Source organism: Aquarana catesbeiana, linkage group LG13 (genome assembly GCF_042186555.1).
Source record: "Aquarana catesbeiana isolate 2022-GZ linkage group LG13, ASM4218655v1, whole genome shotgun sequence".
Lineage (NCBI taxonomy): Eukaryota > Metazoa > Chordata > Amphibia > Anura > Ranidae > Aquarana > Aquarana catesbeiana.
This window is the reverse complement of record NC_133336.1, coordinates 119091759-119114492: the sequence shown is the minus strand read 5'-3', so window position 1 is coordinate 119114492 and position 22734 is coordinate 119091759. Positions and strand designations below refer to the sequence as shown.

Here is a 22734-nt window from a genome sequence, read left to right as displayed (position 1 = left end):
GCCCCATAAAGAATGAGGAAGGACATCTGGTTACAAAGGATGGGGAGATGGCAAAGGTATTGAATTTATTCTTCTCCTCAGTCTTCACGAGTGAATCGGGGGGCTTCAGTAACCAAAACTGCAGTGTTTATCCTCATGACACAACACAGGAAGCACCTACATGGTTAACAGAGGACGGAATTAAAATTAGACTTGAGAAACTTAACATTAATAAATCACCGAGACCAGATGGCTTGCATCCGAGGGTACTTAGGGAACTCAGTCGGGTGATTGCCAGACCGTTGTTCCTAATTTTTACAGACAGTCTATTGACTGGAATGGTACCAGCTGATTGGAGAAAAGCCAATGTAGCACCAATATTTAAAAAGGGCCCAAAAAACATCCCTGGGAATTACAGACCAGTTAGCCTAACATCAATAGTATGTAAGCTCTTGGAGGGGATGATAAGGGACTATATACAAGATTTTAGTAATAAGAATGATATCAGTAATCAGCATGGATTCATGAAGAATCGTTCTTGCCAAACCAATCTATTAACCTTCTATGAGGAGGTGAGTTGCCATCTAGATAAAGGAAGGCCCGTAGACGTGGTGTATCTGGATTTTGCAAAAGCATTTGACACAGTTCCCCATAAACGTTTACCGTACAAAATAAGGTGCGTTGGCATGGACCATAGGGTGAGTACATGGATTGAAAACTGGCTACAAGGGCGTGTTCAGAGGGTGGTGATTAATGGGGAGTACTCAGAATGGTCAGGGGTGGGTAGTGGGGTTCCCCAGGGTTCTGTGCTGGGACCAATCCTATTTAATTTGTTCATAAACGACCTGGAGGATGGGATAAACAGTTCAATCTCTGTATTTGCAGACGATACTAAGCTAAGCAGGGCAATAACTTCTCCGCAGGATGTGGAAATCTTGCAAAAAGACCTGAACAAATTAATGGGGTGGGCGACTACATGGCAAATGAGGTTCAATGTAGAAAAATGTAAAATAATGCATTTGGGTGGCAAAAATATGAATGCAATCTATACACTGGGGGGAGAACCTCTGGGGGAATCTAGGATGGAAAAGGACCTGGGGGTCCTAGTGGATGATAGGCTCAGCAATGGCATGCAATGCCAAGCTGCTGCTAATAAAGCAAACAGAATATTGGCATGTATTAAAAGGGGGATCAACTGCAGAGATAAAACGATAATTCTCCCACTCTACAAGACTCTGGTCCGCCCGCACCTGGAGTATGCTGTCCAGTTCTGGGCACCAGTCCTCAGGAGGGACGTACTGGAAATGGAGCGAGTACAAAGAAGGGCAACAAAGCTAATAAAGGGTCTGGAGGATCTTAGTTATGAGGAAAGGTTGCGAGCACTGAACTTAATCTCTCTGGAGAAGAGACGCTTGAGAGGGGATATGATTTCAATTTACAAATACTGTACTGGTGACCCCACAATAGGGATAAAACTTTTTCGCAGAAGAGAGTTTAATAAGACTCGTGGCCACTCATTACAATTAGAAGAAAAGAGGTTTAACCTTAAACTACGTAGAGGGTTCTTTACTGTAAGAGCAGCAAGGATGTGGAATTCCCTTCCACAGGCGGTGGTCTCAGCGGGGAGCATTGATAGCTTCAAGAAACTATTAGATAATCACCTGAATGACCGCAATATACAGGGATATGTAATGTAATACTGACACATAATCACACACATAGGTTGGACTTGATGGACTTGTGTCTTTTTTCAACCTCACCTACTATGTAACACAGAGGCATAACTCCAGCTCTGCAGCTCTCATTGACCCTCTTATGACTTACCTCCCCTCCCTTTATGGCAAACTCTCACGAGAGAGAGAGAACTGTGCATGATGTCATAAGCCTAGGCTTTTTACCAGACAAGAAACAGGAAGTGGGCTGTATAAGGTATTTGAACAAGCATGGTACACTCGTCTGAAACGCGTCAACTGTAACCCTGGTATGATTGTCTAACTTATGACAATAAAAACATTATTCAGCAAGTATCCAGTTGGCTCTGGTGTGCGACCATTTCTTTTTCCTCTTTAAGGTATTTACTAGCAGAATAAAAAATGTTTTACAATCCAAAGTTAAAACAGCAAGGGCAGAGGATTTAATAGACGGAAAGTTGAAAAAATAACTGAAGTTCCGCTTTAAGATAAGTGAAGACAGAGGGAGATTTATCAACTTTACAACAGAATGAGGCACATAAAAGTGTAAATCAACATCCTCATTTAGTACAATTTATTAGTAATCTGCCACTCAACATTTTGACAATTTCAAACATACTAACAGCTTAGAAGTAGTCAGGACAGTACTGATTCTAAGCAGTCAAGGAAATGACTGATGAATCAGTTTGCAATCTTTTATAGTAAATCCTTTTCACAAATGCTTTCCTCTCTGCTTTTAAACAAAGTATGTTTAAACAAAAATTCTAACAATACTGATATGTGGAATCATCTCAAATTTCTTACCATCTAATCCCATAGTTGACAAGAGGGATCATTAAATTTTCTGTAAAAAAGGAAATACACTGCAATCAGAATTACTCCAATGCAATTTGGAAATGTTGCTCATCATTTGGAAGCTATAGCATCTAATGTAACTGAAACAGATAGAAAAAGTTCTTACTGCTGTTCACTTCTGGGTTTCCCTTCAGATTCATCATTCGGGGAATGGACGGTCCATATACATCAGCATCCAATAAGCCCACTGACTTTACCTAGATGTAATAACGTTATATCTTATTTTTCAAATGTGAATTACTATAATATACAGTTATCACCAAATTATCCACTGTCAGTACTCAGAATGCTCTCATTCGAGTATATAAAACAGCATACCCAGTAAACACAGGAAAGCATTTATGGAGCCAATAAAATACAGTGAACACAGTTGTACTGCAAGTGGACCTAGGGTGGGTCAGTGGGTTTTTGTTTAAAAGTATACTTGTACTTTTAAACTGGACCTTGTACTAAAATGCAACATCTGTTTATTCAGTAGTTGACCACCACCCATATCAAAATGTTTACATTTCCCACTTAGCCTCGGTTCACACCAGAGGCGGCACGACTTGCAGGTCGCCTCACCGAGGCGACCTGCACACGACTGCCTGGGCAACTTGCAAAACGACTTCTGTATAGAAGTCTATGCAAGTCGCCCCCAAAGTCGTACAGGAACCTTTTTCTAAGTCAGAGCGACTTGCGTCGCTCCCCTTAGAATGGTTCCATTGTACAGAACGGGAGGCGACTTGTCAGGCGACTAGGTCGCCTGACAAGTCGCCCCCGTGTGAACCGAGCCTTATAAAAAAAACTGTGAAAAAAGTTAAACAAATATACTTACCTTACACCCAGCTCCTGTATTTGAAAGGTTGAAGTCACTGTCATTATTATTATTATGGGTCCAGCATTAAATAGGTGGCCCTTGCATTTTAGTTGCAAGGTCCCCTTTTAAACAAGAATCCACAAGCCTACTTTTTTAGCCCCCTAACCAGTGGTGGTGCGTCCATTAGGGGTGCTCGGGCGCCACCCCCTCTCTCCAGCCACCCCCTATGTGCACTATAGATTCATGCATTGCATGAATCTATCCACGGGCGCTGTAGACACCCCCTATTCAGGCGTCTGGACCCTTTTCGGGCGCCTGAATTACAGCGGTGTGTGTGTGTGTGTGTGTGGGGGGGGATGTTTGAAGCACCCGATTAGAGCCATAGGCTTTAATAGGCTTCAGAAAAGGTGCACTGCGAGCGCAAACCATTGCACTCACAGTGCACCCAGGTGTGTTAGCAAAGCAGATGAATATTTACTTTGCTAATACAGAACTGCCCTCTGCCAATCAGGAGGCCCGGATGTAATACAGGGCACCTGATTGGCTGAAGGCAGAGGCAATCCCATTGGCGCCAAGAAATACAGGAAGAAGACACGCACGGAGGACATCCATCATCGTGCTACCATCCCACAGCTCGCCGTCTGACCAGCTGCCTGACACGCCACCACAATGGGGTAAGTGCCGGTCAGACGGCGGGCACAGTGGCTGCATATTATGGGCACAAAGGCTGCAATTGATGGAGCACAGTTGGCTGCATATGATGGGCACCATTGGCCCCCCAAAAATTTTTGAGCACCAGCCGCTACTGCCCCTAACCCAATTTTGCCTTGAACCCCATCATCACCTAGACGCTTACTTACCACTACATTGGTGGCCTGCTCCTTGTGTTAGCCCCTTCTGCGCCTTGACTCCCTGTAGACTTGAACAGGGTCATACTCCTAACTACAGATACTAATATTACAGCTCCATTAAAATCTATGGAAAGTCACTGTGATGGTGCGGGTAGCACTGGAGGAGATTTTAGGCCAAAGAGAGTAAACATTGGAGGAGGCCACCACTGTCATGGAGAGGAAAATAAGCATTTGGATGGGAGAGCTCTAGGTTTGTTTAAGTTAGGGGGCTAGGGAGGGTGGGCTATTTACTTTTAAGTAAACGTTAAAGTGGTTGTGAAGGCAGAAGGTTTTTTTTTATCTTAATGCATTCTATGTATTAAGAAAAAAATCCTTCTGTGTGCAGCAGCCCCCCTCAGCTCCCCTAATACTTACCTGAGGTCCATCTAGATCCAGCTTTGTTGCTGCAGTGTCTCAGCTGCCCAGGACTCCCTCCCTCCCTCCCCATTGTCTGAGACAGCAGCGTGGCGCCATTTTCTCCCACTGCTGTCAAAGACAGTTAGCCAATGAAGAGACAAAGGGGGCGGGCCCGGGTCATAGCGCTGTGTGTGAATGGACACAGGGAGCTGTGGCTGCTTGCTGTGGGGGCACTGAACAGGAGGGAGGGGCCAAGAGCACCGAAGAGAGATCTGAGAAGAGGAGGATCTGGGCTGCTCTGTGCAAAACCACTACACAGAGCAGGTAAGTATAACATGTTCGTTATTTTTAACTTAACCACTTAAGGACCGCCTAACGCCGATTTACGTCGGCAAAGCGGCACGGGCAGGCAAAATCACGTACATGTACGTGATTTGCCTTCCGCGGGTGGGGGGTCCGATCGGACCCCCCCCCGGTGCCCGAGGCGGTCCCGTTCTGTTCCCCGGCGATCCGAGATGAGGGGGAGGCCATCCGTTCGTGGCCCCCCCCTCGCGATCGCCGCCGGCCAATGGGAACATTCCTTTGCTGCTGTATGCTAAACAGCAGCAAAGGAAATGATGTCATCTCCCCTCGGCTCGGTATTCCGTTCCAGCGCCGAGGGGAGAAGACATCAATGTAAGTGCACAACACACTACACACACAGTAGAACATGCCAGGCACACAAAACACCCCGATCCCCCCCCGATCGCCCCCCGATCCCCCCCCAATCACCCCCCCCCCGTCACAAACTGACACCAGCAGGTTTTTTTTTTTTTTTCTGATTACTGCATGGTGTCAGTTTGTGACAGTTACAGTGTTGGGACAGTTAGTATTACCCCCCTTTAGGTCTAGGGTACCCCCCTAACCCCCCCTAATAAAGTTTTAACCCCTTGATCACCCCCTGTCACCAGTGTTGCTAAGCGATCATTTTTCTGATCGCTGTATTAGTGTCACTGGTGACGCTAGTTAGTGAGGTAAATATTTAGGTTCGCCGTCAGCGTTTTATAGTGTCAGGGACCCCCATATACTATCTAATAAATGTTTTAACCCCTTGATTGCCCCCTAGTTAACCCTTTCACCACTGATCACCGTATAAACGTTACGGTTGACGCTGGTTAGTTCGTTTATTTTTTATAGTGTCAGGGCACCCGCCGTTTATTACCGAATAAAGGTTTAGCCCCCTGATCGCCCGGCGGTGATATGCGTCGCCCCAGGCAGCGTCAGATTAGCGCCAGTACCGCTAACACCCACGCACGCAGCATACGCCTCCCTTAGTGGTATAGTATCTGTACGGATCAATATCTGATCCGATCAGATCTATACTAGCGTCCCCAGCAGTTTAGGGTTCCCAAAAACGCAGTGTTAGCGGGATCAGCCCAGATACCTGCTAGCACCTGCGTTTTGCCCCTCCGCCCGGCCCACCCAAGTGCAGTATCGATCGATCGCTGTCACTTACAAAACACTAAACGCATAACTGCAGCGTTCGCAGAGTCAGGCCTGATCCCTGCGATCGCTAACAGTTTTTTTGGTAGCATTTTGGTGAACTGGCAAGCAAGCACCAGGCAGCGTCAGGTTAGCGCCAGTAGCGCTAACACCCACGCACGCACCGTACACCTCCCTTAGTGGTATAGTATCTGATCGGATCAATATCTGATCCGATCAGATCTATACTGGCGTCCCCAGCAGTTTAGGGTTCCCAAAAACGCAGTGTTAGCGGGATCAGCCCAGATACCTGCTAGCACCTGCGTTTTGCCCCTCCGCCCGGCCCAGCCCACCCAAGTGCAGTATCGATCGATCACTGACACTTACAAAACACTAAACGCATAACTGCAGCGTTCGCAGAGTCAGGCCTTGATCCCTGCGATCGCTAACAGTTTTTTTGGTAGCGTTTTGGTGAACTGGCAAGCACCAGCGGCCTAGTACACCCCGGTCGTAGTCAAACCACCACTGCAGCAACACTTGGTGACGTGGCGAGTCCCATAAGTGCAGTTCAAGCTGGTGAGGTGGCAAGCACAAGTAGTGTCCCGTTGCCACCAAAAAGACAAACACAGGCCCGTCGTGCCCATAGTGCCCTTCCTGCTGCATTCGCCAATCCTAATTGGGAACACACCGCTTCTGCAGCGCCCGTACTTCCCCCATTCACATCCCCAATCAAATGCAGTCGGCTGCATGAGAGGCATTTTCTTTATGTCCTCCCGAGTACCCCTACCCAACGAACCCCCAAAAAAGATGTTGTGTCTGCAGGAAGCGCGGATATAGGCGTGACACCCGCTATTATTGTCCCTCCTGTCCTGACAATCCTGGTCTTTGCATTGGTGAATGTTTTGAACGCTACCATGCACTAGTTGAGTATTAGCGTAGGGTACAGCATTGCACAGACTAGGCACACTTTCACAGGGTCTCCCAAGATGCCATCGCATTTTGTGAGACCCGAACCTGGAACCGGTTACAGTTAGAAAAGTTAGTTACAAAAAAAGTGTCAAAAAAAAAATATATATATAAAATAAAAAAAAAATAATTGTCGTTTTATTGTTCTCTCTCTCTCTATTCTCTCTCTATTGTTCTGCTCTTTTTTACTGTATTCTATTCTGCAATGTTTTATTGTTGTTATGTTTTATCATGTTTGCTTTTTCAGGTATGCAATTTTTTATACTTTACCGTTTACTGTGCTTTATTGTTAACCATTTTTTTGTCTTCAGGTACGCCATTCACGACTTTGAGTGGTTATACCAGAATGATGCCTGCAGATTTAGGTATCATCTTGGTATCATTCTTTTCAGCCAGCGGTCGGCTTTCATGTAAAAGCAATCCTAGCGGCTAATTAGCCTCTAGACTGCTTTTACAAGCCGTGGGAGGGAATGCCCCCCCCACCGTCTTCCGTGTTTTTCTCTGGCTCTCCTGTCTCAACAGGGAACCTGAGAATGCAGCCGGTGATTCAGCCAGCTGACCATAGAGCTGATCAGAGACCAGAGTGGCTCCAAACATCTCTATGGCCTAAGAAACCGGAAGCTACGAGCATTTTATGACTTAGATTTCGCCGGATGTAAATAGCGCCATTGGGAAATTGGGGAAGCATTTTATCACACCGATCTTGGTGTGGTCAGATGCTTTGAGGGCAGAGGAGAGATCTAGGGTCTAATAGACCCCAATTTTTTCAAAAAAGAGTACCTGTCACTACCTATTGCTATCATAGGGGATATTTACATTCTCCGAGATAACAATAAAAATGATTAAAAAAAAAAATATGAAAGGAACAGTTTAAAAATAAGATAAAAAAAGCAGAAAAATAATAAAGAAAAAAAAAAAAAAAAAAAAAAAAGCACCCCTGTCGCCCCCTGCTCTCGTGCTAAGGCGAACGCAATCGGCGGTCTGTCGTCAAACGTAAACAGCAATTGCACCATGCATGTGAGGTATCACCGCGAAGGTCAGATCGAGGGCAGTAATTTTTGCAGTAGACCTCCTCTGTAGATCTAAAGTGGTAACCTGTAAAGGCTTTTAAAAATGTATGTATTTTGTTGCCACTGCACGTTTGTGCGCAATTTTAAAGCATGTCATGTTTGGTATCCATGTACTCGGCCTAAGATCATCTTTTTTATTTCATCAAACATTTGGGCAATATAGTGTGTTTTAGTGCATTAAAATTTAAAAAAGTGTGTTTTTTCCCCAAAAAATGCGTTTGAAAAATCGCTGCGCAAATACTGTGTGAAAAAAAAAATGAAACACCCACCATTTTAATCTGTAGGGCATTTGCTTTAAAAAAATATATAATGTTTGGGGGTTCAAAGTAATTTTTTTGCAAAAAAAAAAAAACTTTTTCATGTAAACAATAAGTGTCAGAAAGGGCTTTGTCTTCAAGTGGTTAGAAGAGTGGGTGATGTGTGACATAAGCTTCTAAATGTTGTGCATAAAATGCCAGGACAGTTCAAAACCCCCCCAAATGACCCCATTTTGGAAAGTAGACACCCCAAGCTATTTGCTGAGAGGCATGTCGAGTCCATGGAATATTTTATATTGCGACACAAGTTGCGGGAAAGAGACACATTTTTTTTTTTTTTTTGCACAAAGTTGTCACTAAATGATATATTGCTCAAACATGCCATGGGAATATGTGAAATTACACCCCAAAATACATTCTGCTGCTTCTCCTGAGTACGGGGATACCACATGTGTGAGACTTTTTGGGAGCCTAGCCACGTACGGGACCCCGAAAACCAAGCACCGCCTTCAGGCTTTCTAAGGGCGTGAATTTTTGATTTCACTCTTCACTGCCTATCACAGTTTCGGAGGCCATGGAAAGCCCAGGTGGCACAAACCCCCCCCAAATGACCCCATTTTGGAAAGTAGACACCCTAAGCTATTTGCTGAGAGGTATAGTGAGTATTTTGCAGACCTCACTTTTTGTCACAAAGTTTTGAAAATTGAAAAAAGAAAAAAAAAAATGTTTTTTCTTGTCTTTCTTCATTTTCAAAAACAAATGAGAGCTGCAAAATACTCACCATGCCTCTCAGCAAATAGCTTGGGGTGTCTACTTTCCAAAATGGGGTCATTTGGGGGGGTTTTGTGCCACCTGGGCATTCCATGGCCTCCGAAACTGTGATAGGCAGTGAAGAGTGAAATCAAAAATTTTCACCCTTAGAAATCCTGAAGGCGGTGATTGGATTTTGGGGCCCCGTACGCGGCTAGGCTCCCAAAAAGTCCCACACATGTGGTATCCCCATACTCAGGAGAAGCAGCTAAATGTATTTTGGGGTGCAATTCCACATATGCCCATGGCCTGTGTGAGCAATATATCATTTAGTGACAACTTTATGCAAAAAAAAAAAAAAAAAAAGTGTCACTTTCCCACAACTTGTGTCAAAATATAAAATATTCCATGGACTCAATATGCCTCTCAGCAAATAGCTTGGGGTGTCTACTTTCCAAAATGGGGTCATTTTGGGGGGTTTTGTGCCACCTGGGCATTCCATGGCCTCCGAAACTGTGATAGGTAGTGAGGAGTAAAATCAAAAATTTACACCCTTAGAAACCCTGAAGGTGGTGATTGGTTTTCGGGGCCCCGTACGCGGCTAGGCTCCCAAAAAGTCCCACACATGTGGTATCCCCATACTCAGGAGAAGCAGCTGAATGTATTTTGGGGTGCAATTCCACATAGGCCCATGGCCTGTGTGAGCAATATATCATTTAGTGACAACTTTTTGTAAATATTTTTTTTTTTTTTTTGTCATTATTCAATCACTTGGGACAAAAAAAATAAATATTCAATGGGTTCAACATGCCTCTCAGCAATTTCCTTGGGGTGTCTACTTTCCAAAATGGGGTCACTTGGGGGGGTTTTGTACTGCCCTGCCATTTTAGCACCTCAAGAAATGACATAGGCAGTCATAAACTAAAAGCTGTGTAAATTACAGAAAATGTACCCTAGTTTGTAGACGCTATAACTTTTGCGTAAACCAATAAATATACGCTTATTGACATTTTTTTTACCAAAGACATGTGGCCGAATACATTTTGGCCTAAATGTATGACTAAAATTTAGTTTATTGGATTTTTTTTATAACAAAAATTAGAAAATATCATTTTTTTTCAAAATGTTCGGTCTTTTTCCGTTTATAGCGCAAAAAATAAAAACCGCAGAGGTGATCAAATACCATCAAAAGAAAGCTCTATTTGTGGGAAGAAAAGGACGCAAATTTCGTTTGGGTACAGCATTGCATGACCGCGCAATTAGCAGTTAAAGCGACGCAGTGCCAAATTGGAAAAAGACCTCTGGTCCTTAGGCAGCATAATGGTCCGGGGCTCAAGTGGTTAAAAAGAAAAAAAAAAAAATGGGACTTTAGTATCAATTTATGTCAGAAGGTTCATTGAGTTTGTATTAATCCATTTTCCGTGTAGCTCCTGTTGAACAGGAACTCAGACTCACAAAGGGCCAGTAGGAAGTAGCATGCTTTCAGATAACTGTGCAAAAAACTAAAATAAAGTTTTACCTATACACATTGATTTTAAACAATACATTCAAAAAACGAAATGCACACATTAGGGGTGTTGCCGGTTCATTATTTCATGTGTGCAATAACTTCTATTATATTACCTGGATTGTTATATGATGTACTTATCATGTCCTTCTTTATTCTGTATTGTACATATTGATTTATTATTATTAATGTTACCGGTATACAGTGCCTAATTATGGCTAACAATAAATATTTCTACAATTAATTGATTGATTGATTCAACCTAAGTGATGTGTATCATATAAAGTCCTATTTTCCCAATTTCCCTTTTCCTATTTTTTTCTCAACGAATATGGAATGGAGACCAATGCACGACATGTCATGGCCTCATATAAAGTTCCAACATTTTTTCTCTTTCTTCGAAATGCACACATGGCTACATAGAATTTGTATTGCCTGGGGTTTCATTTTAAACTCCTTCACAAATATAATATAATAAACAAAAAATAAAAATATTTGACTTACATGTTCACTAGCTGCAATTCCCAATGCCAGATTAACTGATAAAAACAAAAAATAAAATATATGAATGCATTCAACTCTTCACCACTATAGTAAACAATTGGTATATGTGCACTCTGGTGATTAAGGCACTACTTTGATGCAACTTTGATGCGCTTTACAGTACAGTTATGTGATGCGATCTCAATGTGACTTTGTTGCACTGTAAATCGCACCAAAGTAGTGCAGGAACCTTTTCCAAAATCAGTTTTGAATAGCAATGATTAGAACAGGCACCATTGAAAACAATGACATTTTCCTTGTCATGCAATTCTGTGAGACTCAAGTCGAATCAGAAGTTGCACCTGTGTGATGCAGGCCTAAGCAATAAATGCTCGTGTGAGTGTTATGCCGCGTATACGCGGTCAGATTTTCCAACGGGAAATGTTCAATGGGAGCTTGTTGTCGGAAATTCCGACCGTGTGTAGGCTCCAGCGGACATTTTCCGCTGGAATTTCCGACAAACAAAATCCGTTCTCGTAAATTACGATCGTGTGTACACAATTCCGACGCACAAAGTTCCACACATGCTCGGAATCAAGCAGAAGAGCCGCACTGGCTATTGAACTTCATTTTTCTCAGTTCGCCGTATGTGTTGTACGTCACTGCGTTCTTGACGTTCGGAATTTCCGACAAGATCTGTGTGACCCTGTGTATGCAAGACAAGTTTGAGCCAACATCCGTCGGAAAAAAAACATGGATTTTGTTGTCGGAATGTGCGATCGTGTGTAAGCGGCATTAGACTGAATTCTGGCCTATGTCTTTTCCCTCTGATGCATTTTCTAATGAAATCAAGGGAAATACATCAAAACACATCACAGCACATTAACAAGCATTGCTACATGTTTGTAATGCCTAGTGCAATGCACTTTGTTCTAGATGTCAATGCGTATCATAATGTGCAACGATGCCCGTCATGAATCGCTTACGTGTCATGACATGTCCACATATGCATGTGTTGAGATGTATTTTGATTTGTTTCTATGGAGGTCAATATTGTTTAGACACACAAAGTGGCTTTGCTCCGCACCATTTTTATGTATGGGGTAAACAATGCAAAATAACGTATTTGTTCTCTTCAGATATTTTGGATGAGACAAAAAAAATAGCAGGCTGCTAAAGAAAAAAAAATAAGGTAGGGTAATGTAAAATCACAAAGAAATAAAGGACTTGGACACATATTTCACACCCACACAATGTAAATACATTTCTAAACATATACAGAGATTTAATCAAGTTAATATGTGCAGTGCATCTAATAGAAAACCCATTCTTTCCTATAGGGCTGGTTCACATGTATGCATTGCAGCTTAGTGTGAGGGGTAAAGGGAACTACTGTATATTGGCCCCTTCACACCTATGCATGGGTGTTTTCACACATACTGCAATACGAATCCAGCCTGATGCACTGTTCACACTACACGTAGCAGGAACTTGCGTTCCTGCTCGTGATTTTGTTTGCGCAATTCTCACACGGAAACATGTTGCGCATAGTGCAGCATATGTGCGACTGTCGCTCTTTTGCCGCGATTCTCACATTTTATTTTTTTGGTGTGCTATTCAGGACAAATGGCACCCAAATACACATCATGCAGTTTGCCGTAGTTTGGAATCCAAATCGCCCATATGTGAACAGGGCCTGAAAGTTCATCTTAAAATGATGGCCCAAAGTTTATTCTTCTACCTCTGACTTGTCTATACTTAATAAGGAAGTTCACTAAATAAATAACAAAAAAAAAATTAAAACAAATACTGTAGATGCTGACTTTTGGAAATCAGGTACTTACCAGTCTATGGATTCCAGTCAGATCTTCCTGTTTTCCGTCAGATTAGGCGACCCGTGAAAATCGTGTAACGGAAGCGACGTTCCGTCATGGCCATCTTGATACACCCGCACTCTGCCACTGCAAGCCTACAGTCTGAAGTCGCCAAGAGGATATCTTTTTTACACAGACCGAAACCTTTCATTTCACACTAATTTTTACCACTAAACTGAGCTTATAGGGTGTGTACCCTGCTCAAAGTGGAGTTCCACCCAAAAGTGGAACTTCCGCTTTAAGAACTCCCCCCCCTTACATGCCACATTTGGCATGTCATTTTTTTGGGGGGCACGTCATTTTTTTTTACCCAGCTCCCACTTCCTGGTCTCCCCGCCTCGCCGACTCCTCCTCTCCCCTGCAATCTTCTGGGACATGTCACAGGTCCCAGAAGATTGCCTGGCCACGAAGAAAGTGCAGAGCTCCTTGTGAATGCGCAGTGCGCATACGGCTGTGAAGCCGCACGCTGTCACAGCCGGGTGCCCACACTTGCAATGCCGGCGCCGCGGAGAGGAGTGAGGCTTCGGGCAGCCACATCACTGGACTGTGGCACAGGTGAGTGTCTGTTTATTACTGTAGCTGCTGACTTTTAATAAAATTAAAACACAGGTGGTACTCCACTTTAAGTCTAGAGGAGATCCCATTTCCTGATCTTCTCCCACTCTCCATTTTGAATCCTCTGCAATGGCCCTTGTGCACTGAGGATTTATGAACTTCACACACTGGACATTTACAATGTGATCCTCAATACTTTGTGAACTTGTCCAAGATCTATAAGTGCTTTAGCTCTGAATGTGATTATACAGTAAGTATATAGTTATAATAATGTCTCCTTTCTGTAAAATACAAACATTTCAGGTCTCCATAGAGATATGGATATATGATTTACCTGCAGTTGTGGATTTGCCAACACCTCCTTTGCCCGAAGCTACAACCAAAACATGCTTAACTCCAGAAATTGGCTTCTTCTTTGGCAAACCCCGAGCCATCACCTGTGTCTGTCTGTCCTTGAGCTTCCCTTCTTGAGATGTTGCTGACTACAATCAGAGAAAATAACAAATCAAAGGCTAGAAATCAAATGAACATCAAATAGGGTTCATTGCCTACTGACAAATACTGGCTATATTAGAGTGCCAACAGAAACTAAAAGCCAAAGATTCCCCCAAGGCTAGCATAAACATGAGAACTATTCTACAGCCTCAGATTGCAAAAACAAACAATAAGAGATTATATTGACATTGGTCAGTAATTGGGATTTGGACAAAAGCTGTTAATGTGTTTACGGCTTTTGAACAATGGTGAGTGTAGTATTACAAGAAGTCCTTTATCCCCAAAGTACTACGTCATCCAAACCTGTCAATATCAACGGTATTGGGCAAAGGGCATCTTCAGTGTGTGAATTAGGCAGTGGGCATTCTGGTTTACCAGCTATGGGATTGGGGTGATTATGCTCATGTGGTAGGTGCGTTTTACATTGAGTTAGACCCCTTTCCATTGAGAGGCTTTACAGGCGCTACAGCGCTAAAAATAGCACCTGCATAGCGCCTGTAAAGAGCCGCTCCTGTCTCTCCAGTGTGAAAGCTTGTGGCCTCCATTGTCAGAAGCACCGCTGCTCTTCCTACCAGTCCCTCTGACTGTGTTGCCCAGCTCTCCTGGTTCTCTAAGCTTACTCACCCTTTAGTTGCAGCACCCTGCTGCACAACCCACTCCTGGCCTCTGGATAGGAGTTCTCCTGAAACCCTGATAGAAGCTGACCTGACTTCTGGGACAAGACCTCCTATATCCAATATGGAAGTTGTCTCCAAATTGGGATCCCTGAGCTATCCTCAGACTTCAGTAATGACCCTACACACCTGTGTACTCACACAGGCTACAGACATCCAATAAAATCCGGAGACAGGATCGAAGGTTCATCCCAACCAAGACACTTCGTATCCTTCAAGCTCCAGGCCCCAATCTGGAACTACAGATTCCTGAGAAAACCAAAAAAAACACAACTTTCACCACTCAGAAGCAATAGTCTCAAACTTTGCATTAAAGTAGTTGTAAACCCTTTACAACCACTTTTTACTACAGGTAAGCCTAGAATATGGCTTACCTGTAGCTACCCCGGATATCTACTAAACCTGCATGGTTTAAGAGATATCACCTGTATCTGCATGTGCCGACGTCATTGGCACATGGGCACTGAAGCAATTGCACGTACGTGCCGTTGCTTCAGTTAGTGTGCCATTATCGGGCAGCTCCCGCGCGCGTGTGACGTCATTGCGGCTTTGGCCAATCACAGTGCTGGAGCCCGGAATACCCGGAAGTAATTGTCATCGGCTTGAGCGGTGTACGAGGACCGCTGCGGGGGCTTCGATCTAAGGTAAGTAATTCATAATGAGCTAGTATGCTATGCATACTAGCTCATTATGCCTTTGTCTTGCAGTTTTTTTTATGTTAGTGGGTTTACAACAAGCCTTAAAAGGATTGTAAAGTCAGAAGGTTTTTTTATCTTAATGCATTGTATGCATTAAGATAAAAAGCCTGGGGGGCGTGGCCGGATGGAGACCTTAACAGACGTGCCCATTGAGAGCTCCTGCCATTTTGGGGAATAATTTTATCTTTTTCCCCCTAACAGGACTGCCTCACCACCTACACTAAACCCAGGGTCCCGCTGCACACTAAGGTGTAACACCTGGGACCGCTGACACATTGATCCCGAGATCCGGCCGAGTCTACTACAGGCCGCGGCTTCGGTCTTGGCAAGGGGAGCGGCGGCCATATTAGTACACCCGGCCCGCACAGGCCGCATCCGGATCTTCCTGGTCACTCTGCACTTAGCTCTCCCCCTGCACGGACACCGGGACGGCTTAGCCTGGCACCGCTGACACGGCGATCCCGTGTTCCGGCCGTTTTAAATACAGGCCGTGGCTTCGGCCTTGACGGGGGGGAGCGGCGGCCATATTGGTGCACCCGGCCTACATATCCGGGCCTTCCTGGCTACTCCGCACCTGGATCTACTCCTACACAGACACCAGAGCAGCCCAGCCTACTGACCGAAGCCTGCATTCTCCCCTGTGCCACCCCTGCATGCCAGCCTGTAGGATTACCAACACACACACAGTAAGTGGCGGCCATCTTGCTACACCTCAGTAGCTTCCTCATCTCTTCTGTGCTCAATCCAGGGCCAATCTAAACACCAGGGTGCCCTGACATAGTAGACTGTGACCTCAGAAAGGGACTAAACTAATATTTACCCCCATTTGTGGGGTGGATTGTAACACTAACCCTGGGGCCACGTGGAGTGGCCATCTTGCTCCACCCTGCTGCAGTATATGCACTTGTTCCTTAACCCCTTTGCTCCTGGATCACTGTGTCTCTACACTGTCACAAGAACTGCCCAGAGGACCCAGCTGCCACTTGTAACCCTTCTCACAGAATAAATACTCCTCGGCTGATAGTTTGCTACCTCGCCATAGTTCTGCAACACGTTTCCATCTCATACTGTGGTGCAAAAGACTAGCAGGGATTGCAGTCCTGGCTCCAGAGTCGCAGGTAGCGACCGTCCTATCCCCCCATACTAGATACCATGTTTCCTGGCTGACGATGGACGGCTGAAGAAATGGGCTACTGAGCTCTGTGCTCTCCCGACATTATCAGGCTGTGTTGCAAATTACCTACACCCGGAATCTCTATGTCATCTTCAAGCTCTCACTCCTCTGACTCCGCTGAGCTGCAGCAAGGTTCAATCCAGCGCTACCTACTCCGTACATCCTCGCTCGACTCCCGCACGGGAAAAGACAAGCTGGCGGCCAGTCGCACCCCAGGCAAATCTAAACCTCCTTCTCTGGTTCACACGGACTCCTCAAAGCGCAAGGACACTACAGGTGAGCCCTCAGCCCCTCCAATGGCCGCTATGCCCCTTGACATCCCCTCCGAAGATGGCCCCGCGGAGCTACTTCCTCCGGCTTCGGGCGGATCAGCCGGCTCTGCAACTACAGCCCTTCTTTCTGCCTTTAGGGTGGACTTTGAATCCTGGGCATCCAAGATGGAAGCCTCCCTCCATGTAGAAATACAAGCTCTTCAGCATCGGGTTTCAGCGACAGAGAACGCTGTATCCGTTCTGGCTACTACCCAAGATGACCATACGGCTCGTATTGTGGCCCTTGAATCTGCAACCACGTCACATTTATCCCGCTTGCGGCAACACCAACTCCGCATAGAGGACAGCGAAAACAGGAGCCGCAGGAACAATATTAGGATACAGGGAGTGCTGGAAGCAACCTCAGGCACTGATCTAAAACCCACTGTCGTTTCTATCCTCAACCAGGTCCTGGGCAGGGAAGTTACATCCCCTATTGAACTGGACAGAGTGCATAGAATGGGAGGCATGGGGGGAGACCGCAGCGACTGCCCCCGCAATGTCCTATGCCGGGTCCATTACTATACCCTCAAGGAAGAGATTATGCGTAAGGCCTGGCGCTTAGGTCCTGTAGAATTCGATGGATCTACAGTACACCTCTACCCGGACCTCTCCCGCAACACCTTATACATGAGACGGCGGTCCGCCCACTTTTGGATTTGATCCGTCAAGCAGGGGCTTCCTACACCTGGGGCCATCCATTCAGTATCAAGGTAACCCGAGACGACAACTGTAAGTTTGTTCTGTCGGACCCTGAACAACTTCCTGCCTTCTTCACCTTCCTTGCACAAGACCCTATCAGCATCCCGAACTGGCTAGACCCTCTAGAGGATCGTCAACGACTACAGGGCCCTCTCCCGCAACGTCACAGACGTCCGAGATCTAGATCTGCTTCTTTTGGTCCTAGAGCAAGACGTCCAACATCCCCGGAAGACTGATTTGGCTCCCCACATGAGTCAACACTGTTACTTGTTCTATCTGTTCAATGTTTTACAATGGATCACCTTTCACTCCACAATTTTCATTAAGGGACTGGACCAGGTTTGCAATGGTACTGTGTTCTCTCTGTACCCTCCTATGAACTCATACTAACTATACCACTCCATTTACAGAGATAGTATAGAAGTCTACTAAGCTCAGGGGGTGGGGGGGTGCTGTGTTGCCCTTAATGGGACAGTTACATCTAAAGAAGGGTGTAGATTAGACGGTGGTAATGTTACTGCTTTTTATGGCTACGTGGGGGCTCCATTCGACACCGGACGTCCCTATCTTTAAATGTACACTTATCCACACATGGACCATACCAAGACCAAATTGAATGCTATGAGCATCGTTTCCTTAAGAAACCTTCCTCTGTTACCCAATTTTCCAGAACCCTATGATTCTTTTATTCAGGATGCGGCCTGGCCCGAGTGGAGCCCACCACTAAAGCTCTGGGGTGATACCTGTAGCCAATGTGCCTCTCTAGTTCTTTGGGCCTGGGGACCCGCTGACTGACTTGGAGTCTCCCAGAAGATACCCTATTACCTGTTGTTATGGGCTACTTGGTCTCCTCTCAGTCCCGGTCCTAACTGATCCTACACCATAGAACTAGTAGAATTCCTCAATGTTACATCATTTAAATGCTTGTTATACATACTATTGCTTGTGATGATAGCTGACTGTTCAAGTGTTTTTTCAAACACCGATTAGAAATATGCCATGTTCTTCTATAACCTAAAATATTAAGTATTCAATATACTATGATAGACGGGTGTGATACATATACGTTATATATGCCTGCTATGTTGTCGGGTTCACAACTCAGACCTCTCTCCCCAAATAGGTTTGGCACGATTTGTGCCTAGCACGTGATATTTCACGGAGTGTTTTGCTGCTGCGAACACATTAGATTTTGTTTTGAGACACCTTTCCCAGGTGTCCTCTAACTAGCCATTCTCCATTCCTCTTCTCCTTTTGTAACTACCTTCTCTTTTCCGTATCTCCCCCAACCGCCTCCCCCTCTTTTTCTAGACTTTCAAATTTTTTCCTATTTCCTCGCTCCACCATGGCCTATACGGTGTTGTCTCACCCTCGACTAAAATTGTGTTCATACAATGTAAATGGACTCAATGTTGCCTCTAAACGTGGACAAATTCTATATCAAATGCATAAATGCCAAGTTAATGTACTCCTCTTGCAGGAGACGCACTTTCAATCAGCCTCCACCCCTTGCTCTAACAGATATTTTAACAGATGGATCCATAGTACTAATCCATCCCAGAAAACTAAGGGAGTATCTGTAGCTTTTCACAAAAGCCTCCCCGTTGAATTGCTTGATCATCTCTCCGACCCTCAGGGAAGGTACGTCTTTGTGAAATTTTTGCTGTGGGGAGTTAAATTTACGATAGCTAACATATATTTGCCAAATGTTAACCAAGTTCCATCAGCTTTGCAGTATCTGAAGATCCTATCTGAATTCATCGAGGGCAAGCTCATCCTCGGTGGAGATTTTAATACCCCCCTGGAGCCAACATTAGATTCCTCTACTTCAAGGTCACGTATCTCATTCCCCAAATTGAGGGCCCTGAAACGCACACTATACGACTTACGCCTTGTAGTCGTTTGGAGGGTACTGTACCCTAAGACTCGTAACTACACACATTTTTCTCAGGTACATCAGACCTACAGTCGCATAGACTATCTATTGAGCGACCACAGTTGCCTAGACTGGTCTCCTGAGTGTGAAATAGATTCTATGATCTGGTCAGACCACTCCCCTATATACTTGACATTCTCGCTCCCCTCCTCACCTATCAGGGAGTGGACATGGCGCTTGAATGATTCACTGCTAGCTAACTCGGACTGTATTACACGTATCTCGGAAACAATCTCTAACTTTTTTGGGGACCACGCACAAGATACCACGTCGTTCCCCATCCAATGGGAGGCACTGAAAGCAGTATTACGTGGAACCTTTATTCAATTAGGATCTCGTCTGAAAAAGGAACGCTCAGCCGCTATAGTGAATGCAATCCAGAAGCTCCGAAACCTGGAAACTGACCATAAGCGTTCCTCAACAACCGAAACGCTCACTGAGGTTTCCAATGCCCGATTACATCTCAGAGGTCTATATGAGACATCTGCACGTACATTTGCGGACAAACTCGCTTTCCATCAATATAAATTCCAAGACAAGTGTGGCAGGTCACTAGCCCGCTCCCTGCACCCAAAAAAATCCTCTACTTTCATCTCCCATATCCAAGGACCGCATGGAGAATTAATCTCCTCACCTTCTAAAATTGCGCAGACATTCAGGGATTTTTATCAATCCCTATACACTATACCTGCGGCCCAATTGTCAGGCTCCCCCTCTACTACAGAGGAGCACAAGTCCTCTTATATCAGGGAAACCACGCTCCCCACTTTGGATGAGGACACCATTACCGAATTTGAAACACCTATAACAGCAGATGAAGTTGCGAAAGTCATTAAGAGTACACCAACTGGCAAGAGCCCAGGGCCGGACGGCTTTACCCCAAAGTTTTATAAATGATTTGCTCCCCTCCTTATTCCTTTCCTCACTAAAGTATTCAATTCTGTATCAGAGGGCTCAGTGTTTCCCCCACAAACACTTGAGGCTCATATTTCCCTTATTCCAAAACCAGAGAAGGACCCGACTTTATGTACAAATTATAGGCCAATATCCTTGATTGGGGTGGATTTGAAGATTTTCGCTAAAGTGTTAGCCAACAGGTTACAACCATTGTTGCCCAGTTTGATCCACTTGGATCAAGTAGGATGTGAGTGGCCGAGAAGCAAGGGATAACACCCTGAAAACCCTTCTTTTATCCAACTATGCCCGAACCCACAATATTCCTTTATGCCTCTTGACAGTCGATGCGGAGAAGGCATTCGACCGAGTTGATTGGCAATTCCTTCGGTTATCTTTACAACAAATAGGACTGGGAGCCCACATGATCTCAAGGATAATGTCCCTGTACTCCTCTCCATCCGCTAGGATTAGACTGAACGGTTCTTTGTAGTCGGCATTCTCTATCTCTAACGGGACACGACAGGGATGCCCCCTGTCTCCCCTCCTGTATGTTCTCACCATGGAACATTTAGCCATTGCTTTGCGAAACAATCCCTCTGTGCACGGAATAACAGTCGGACCCACTCAAACTAAACTTGCTCTGTTTGCAGATGACCTGCTTCTATTTGTGACACGTCTACACTTGTCTTTAACCTCGGTGATGCAGGAGTTCCAGAGATTTGGGGAAGTCAGTAACTTTAAGGTAAACTACAATAAATCGGAAATTCTCAATATTTCTCTGCCAAAGTCAGACCTACGCGGACTTTCTAATGCCTTTTCCTTTAAAACGGGATCCACCTCCATCCGATACCTTGGTATTCAGATACCGGAGGATGCATCCCAACTCTTTTCCAAGAATTTTACCCCCTTACTTCTCAGAACTCAAGCCGATCTGTCCAATTACACATTTAAACGGCTCTCCTGGCTTGGTAGGGTGAACACCTTGAAAATGGATGTCCTTCCCCGGTTTTTGTACCTATTTCAGACAATCCCTATATACATACCTAACTCCTATTTTCGGAAATTGCGCCAGCTGTTCTCTAAATTTATTTGGAATTCAGCCCGTCCTAGATTAGATACAGAACGTTATCTCTTCTGAAAGCGAGAGGGGGAGCTGGAGCCCCGGAGGCTTCATTGTACCATAAGGCAGCAATACTTACTCACATATTGGACTGGTTCCATAACCATACGACTAAGTTCTGGGTTCACTTGGAAAGCCATATGAACTCCATTGATCTCTCAGCTCTCCCATGGACCACGCCCGCAATTCGTAGGGGTTCACTCCCCCTCTGTGACCTCACCGCCAAACGATCCAAATTTGGGATCGCTTAAACTCTGGAGGTAACATATCCAATCCTTCGGGGCCTATGACCCCCCTATTTGGGACCCCAGCCTTCCCACCAGCTATGCACGTGACAAGCTTTGGACCTTGGCGGAAAGAAGACCATAGGAGGATTTCTCAGGTTCTCCGTACAGACCCCACTCTAATGCCAGATACTCCCCCCGAATCACTTCCTATATCCAAACCTTCCAATCAATACCAGATATTCTAGCTGAATCCACAGGATTCGAGGATATGCTCCTCCAAACCGATCCTCCAACGCACGTGGTATCACAGCTTTATTCCCTTTTGTTGAATGCTTTTCACCCTGATCTCCCACCCTACACAAAGGCTTGGGAAAAAGATCTCCAACACTCCATCTCCCCCATTGACTGGCAAAAATGCTTTATCCTAACACACAAGCTCTCCCTAGCCACTAAAACTCAAGAAAAGGGGTTTAAACTGGTGACGAGGTGGTATAGATGCCCTTCGACAATACATCACTTCAACTTGACAAACCCAGATACTTGTTGGCGATGTTTAAACTCCAGGGGCACCATGCTCCACATTTGGTGGGAATGCCCACCCATACAGAAATTCTGGCAACAGATCTTCCTACTATACTGCAAACTGATGGCGACTGCTCTCTCTCCTTCATCCGAGATAGCTCTTTTGTCCATGCTCCCAGGCACGCTCAAGTCCATTAAAAAAGATGTATTACGCCATTTCTTGGCTGCTGCTAGAATGGTGATCCCAAGATATTGGAAGTCAAGAACTGTACCTTCCCTGGGGGAGTGGGCTATTGAGGTGGACCGCATCAGAGACCTTGAACGTCTGTTGGCTGAGGAATCTAATAAAGACAACCAGTTCTCTCTTACGTGGACTTCGTGGTCCATGTTGCGATACTCATCGGACTTCATCCCCTGGGCAGAGGGCAACCTGGACGGTACCGCCTCATGACCATGTTGGAGCGACTCCTGTTGCTAACCTTTC

At 45.1% G+C, this 22734-nt stretch overlaps 1 protein-coding gene across 1 annotated transcript in view; it reads right to left on the bottom strand.

The window, feature by feature from the left end:
* Positions 1-22734, bottom strand: part of NUBPL (NUBP iron-sulfur cluster assembly factor, mitochondrial) — a 106029-nt gene that overhangs the window by 55307 nt on the left and 27988 nt on the right. The window contains exons 2-5 of the mRNA XM_073609890.1: positions 13829-13976; positions 11087-11121; positions 2632-2722; positions 2475-2514 (exon numbers count right to left, since the gene is read on the bottom strand). Coding sequence (XP_073465991.1) covers positions 2475-2514; positions 2632-2722; positions 11087-11121; positions 13829-13976 — 314 coding nt within the window. The remainder of the gene's footprint in view (positions 1-2474; positions 2515-2631; positions 2723-11086; positions 11122-13828; positions 13977-22734) is intronic.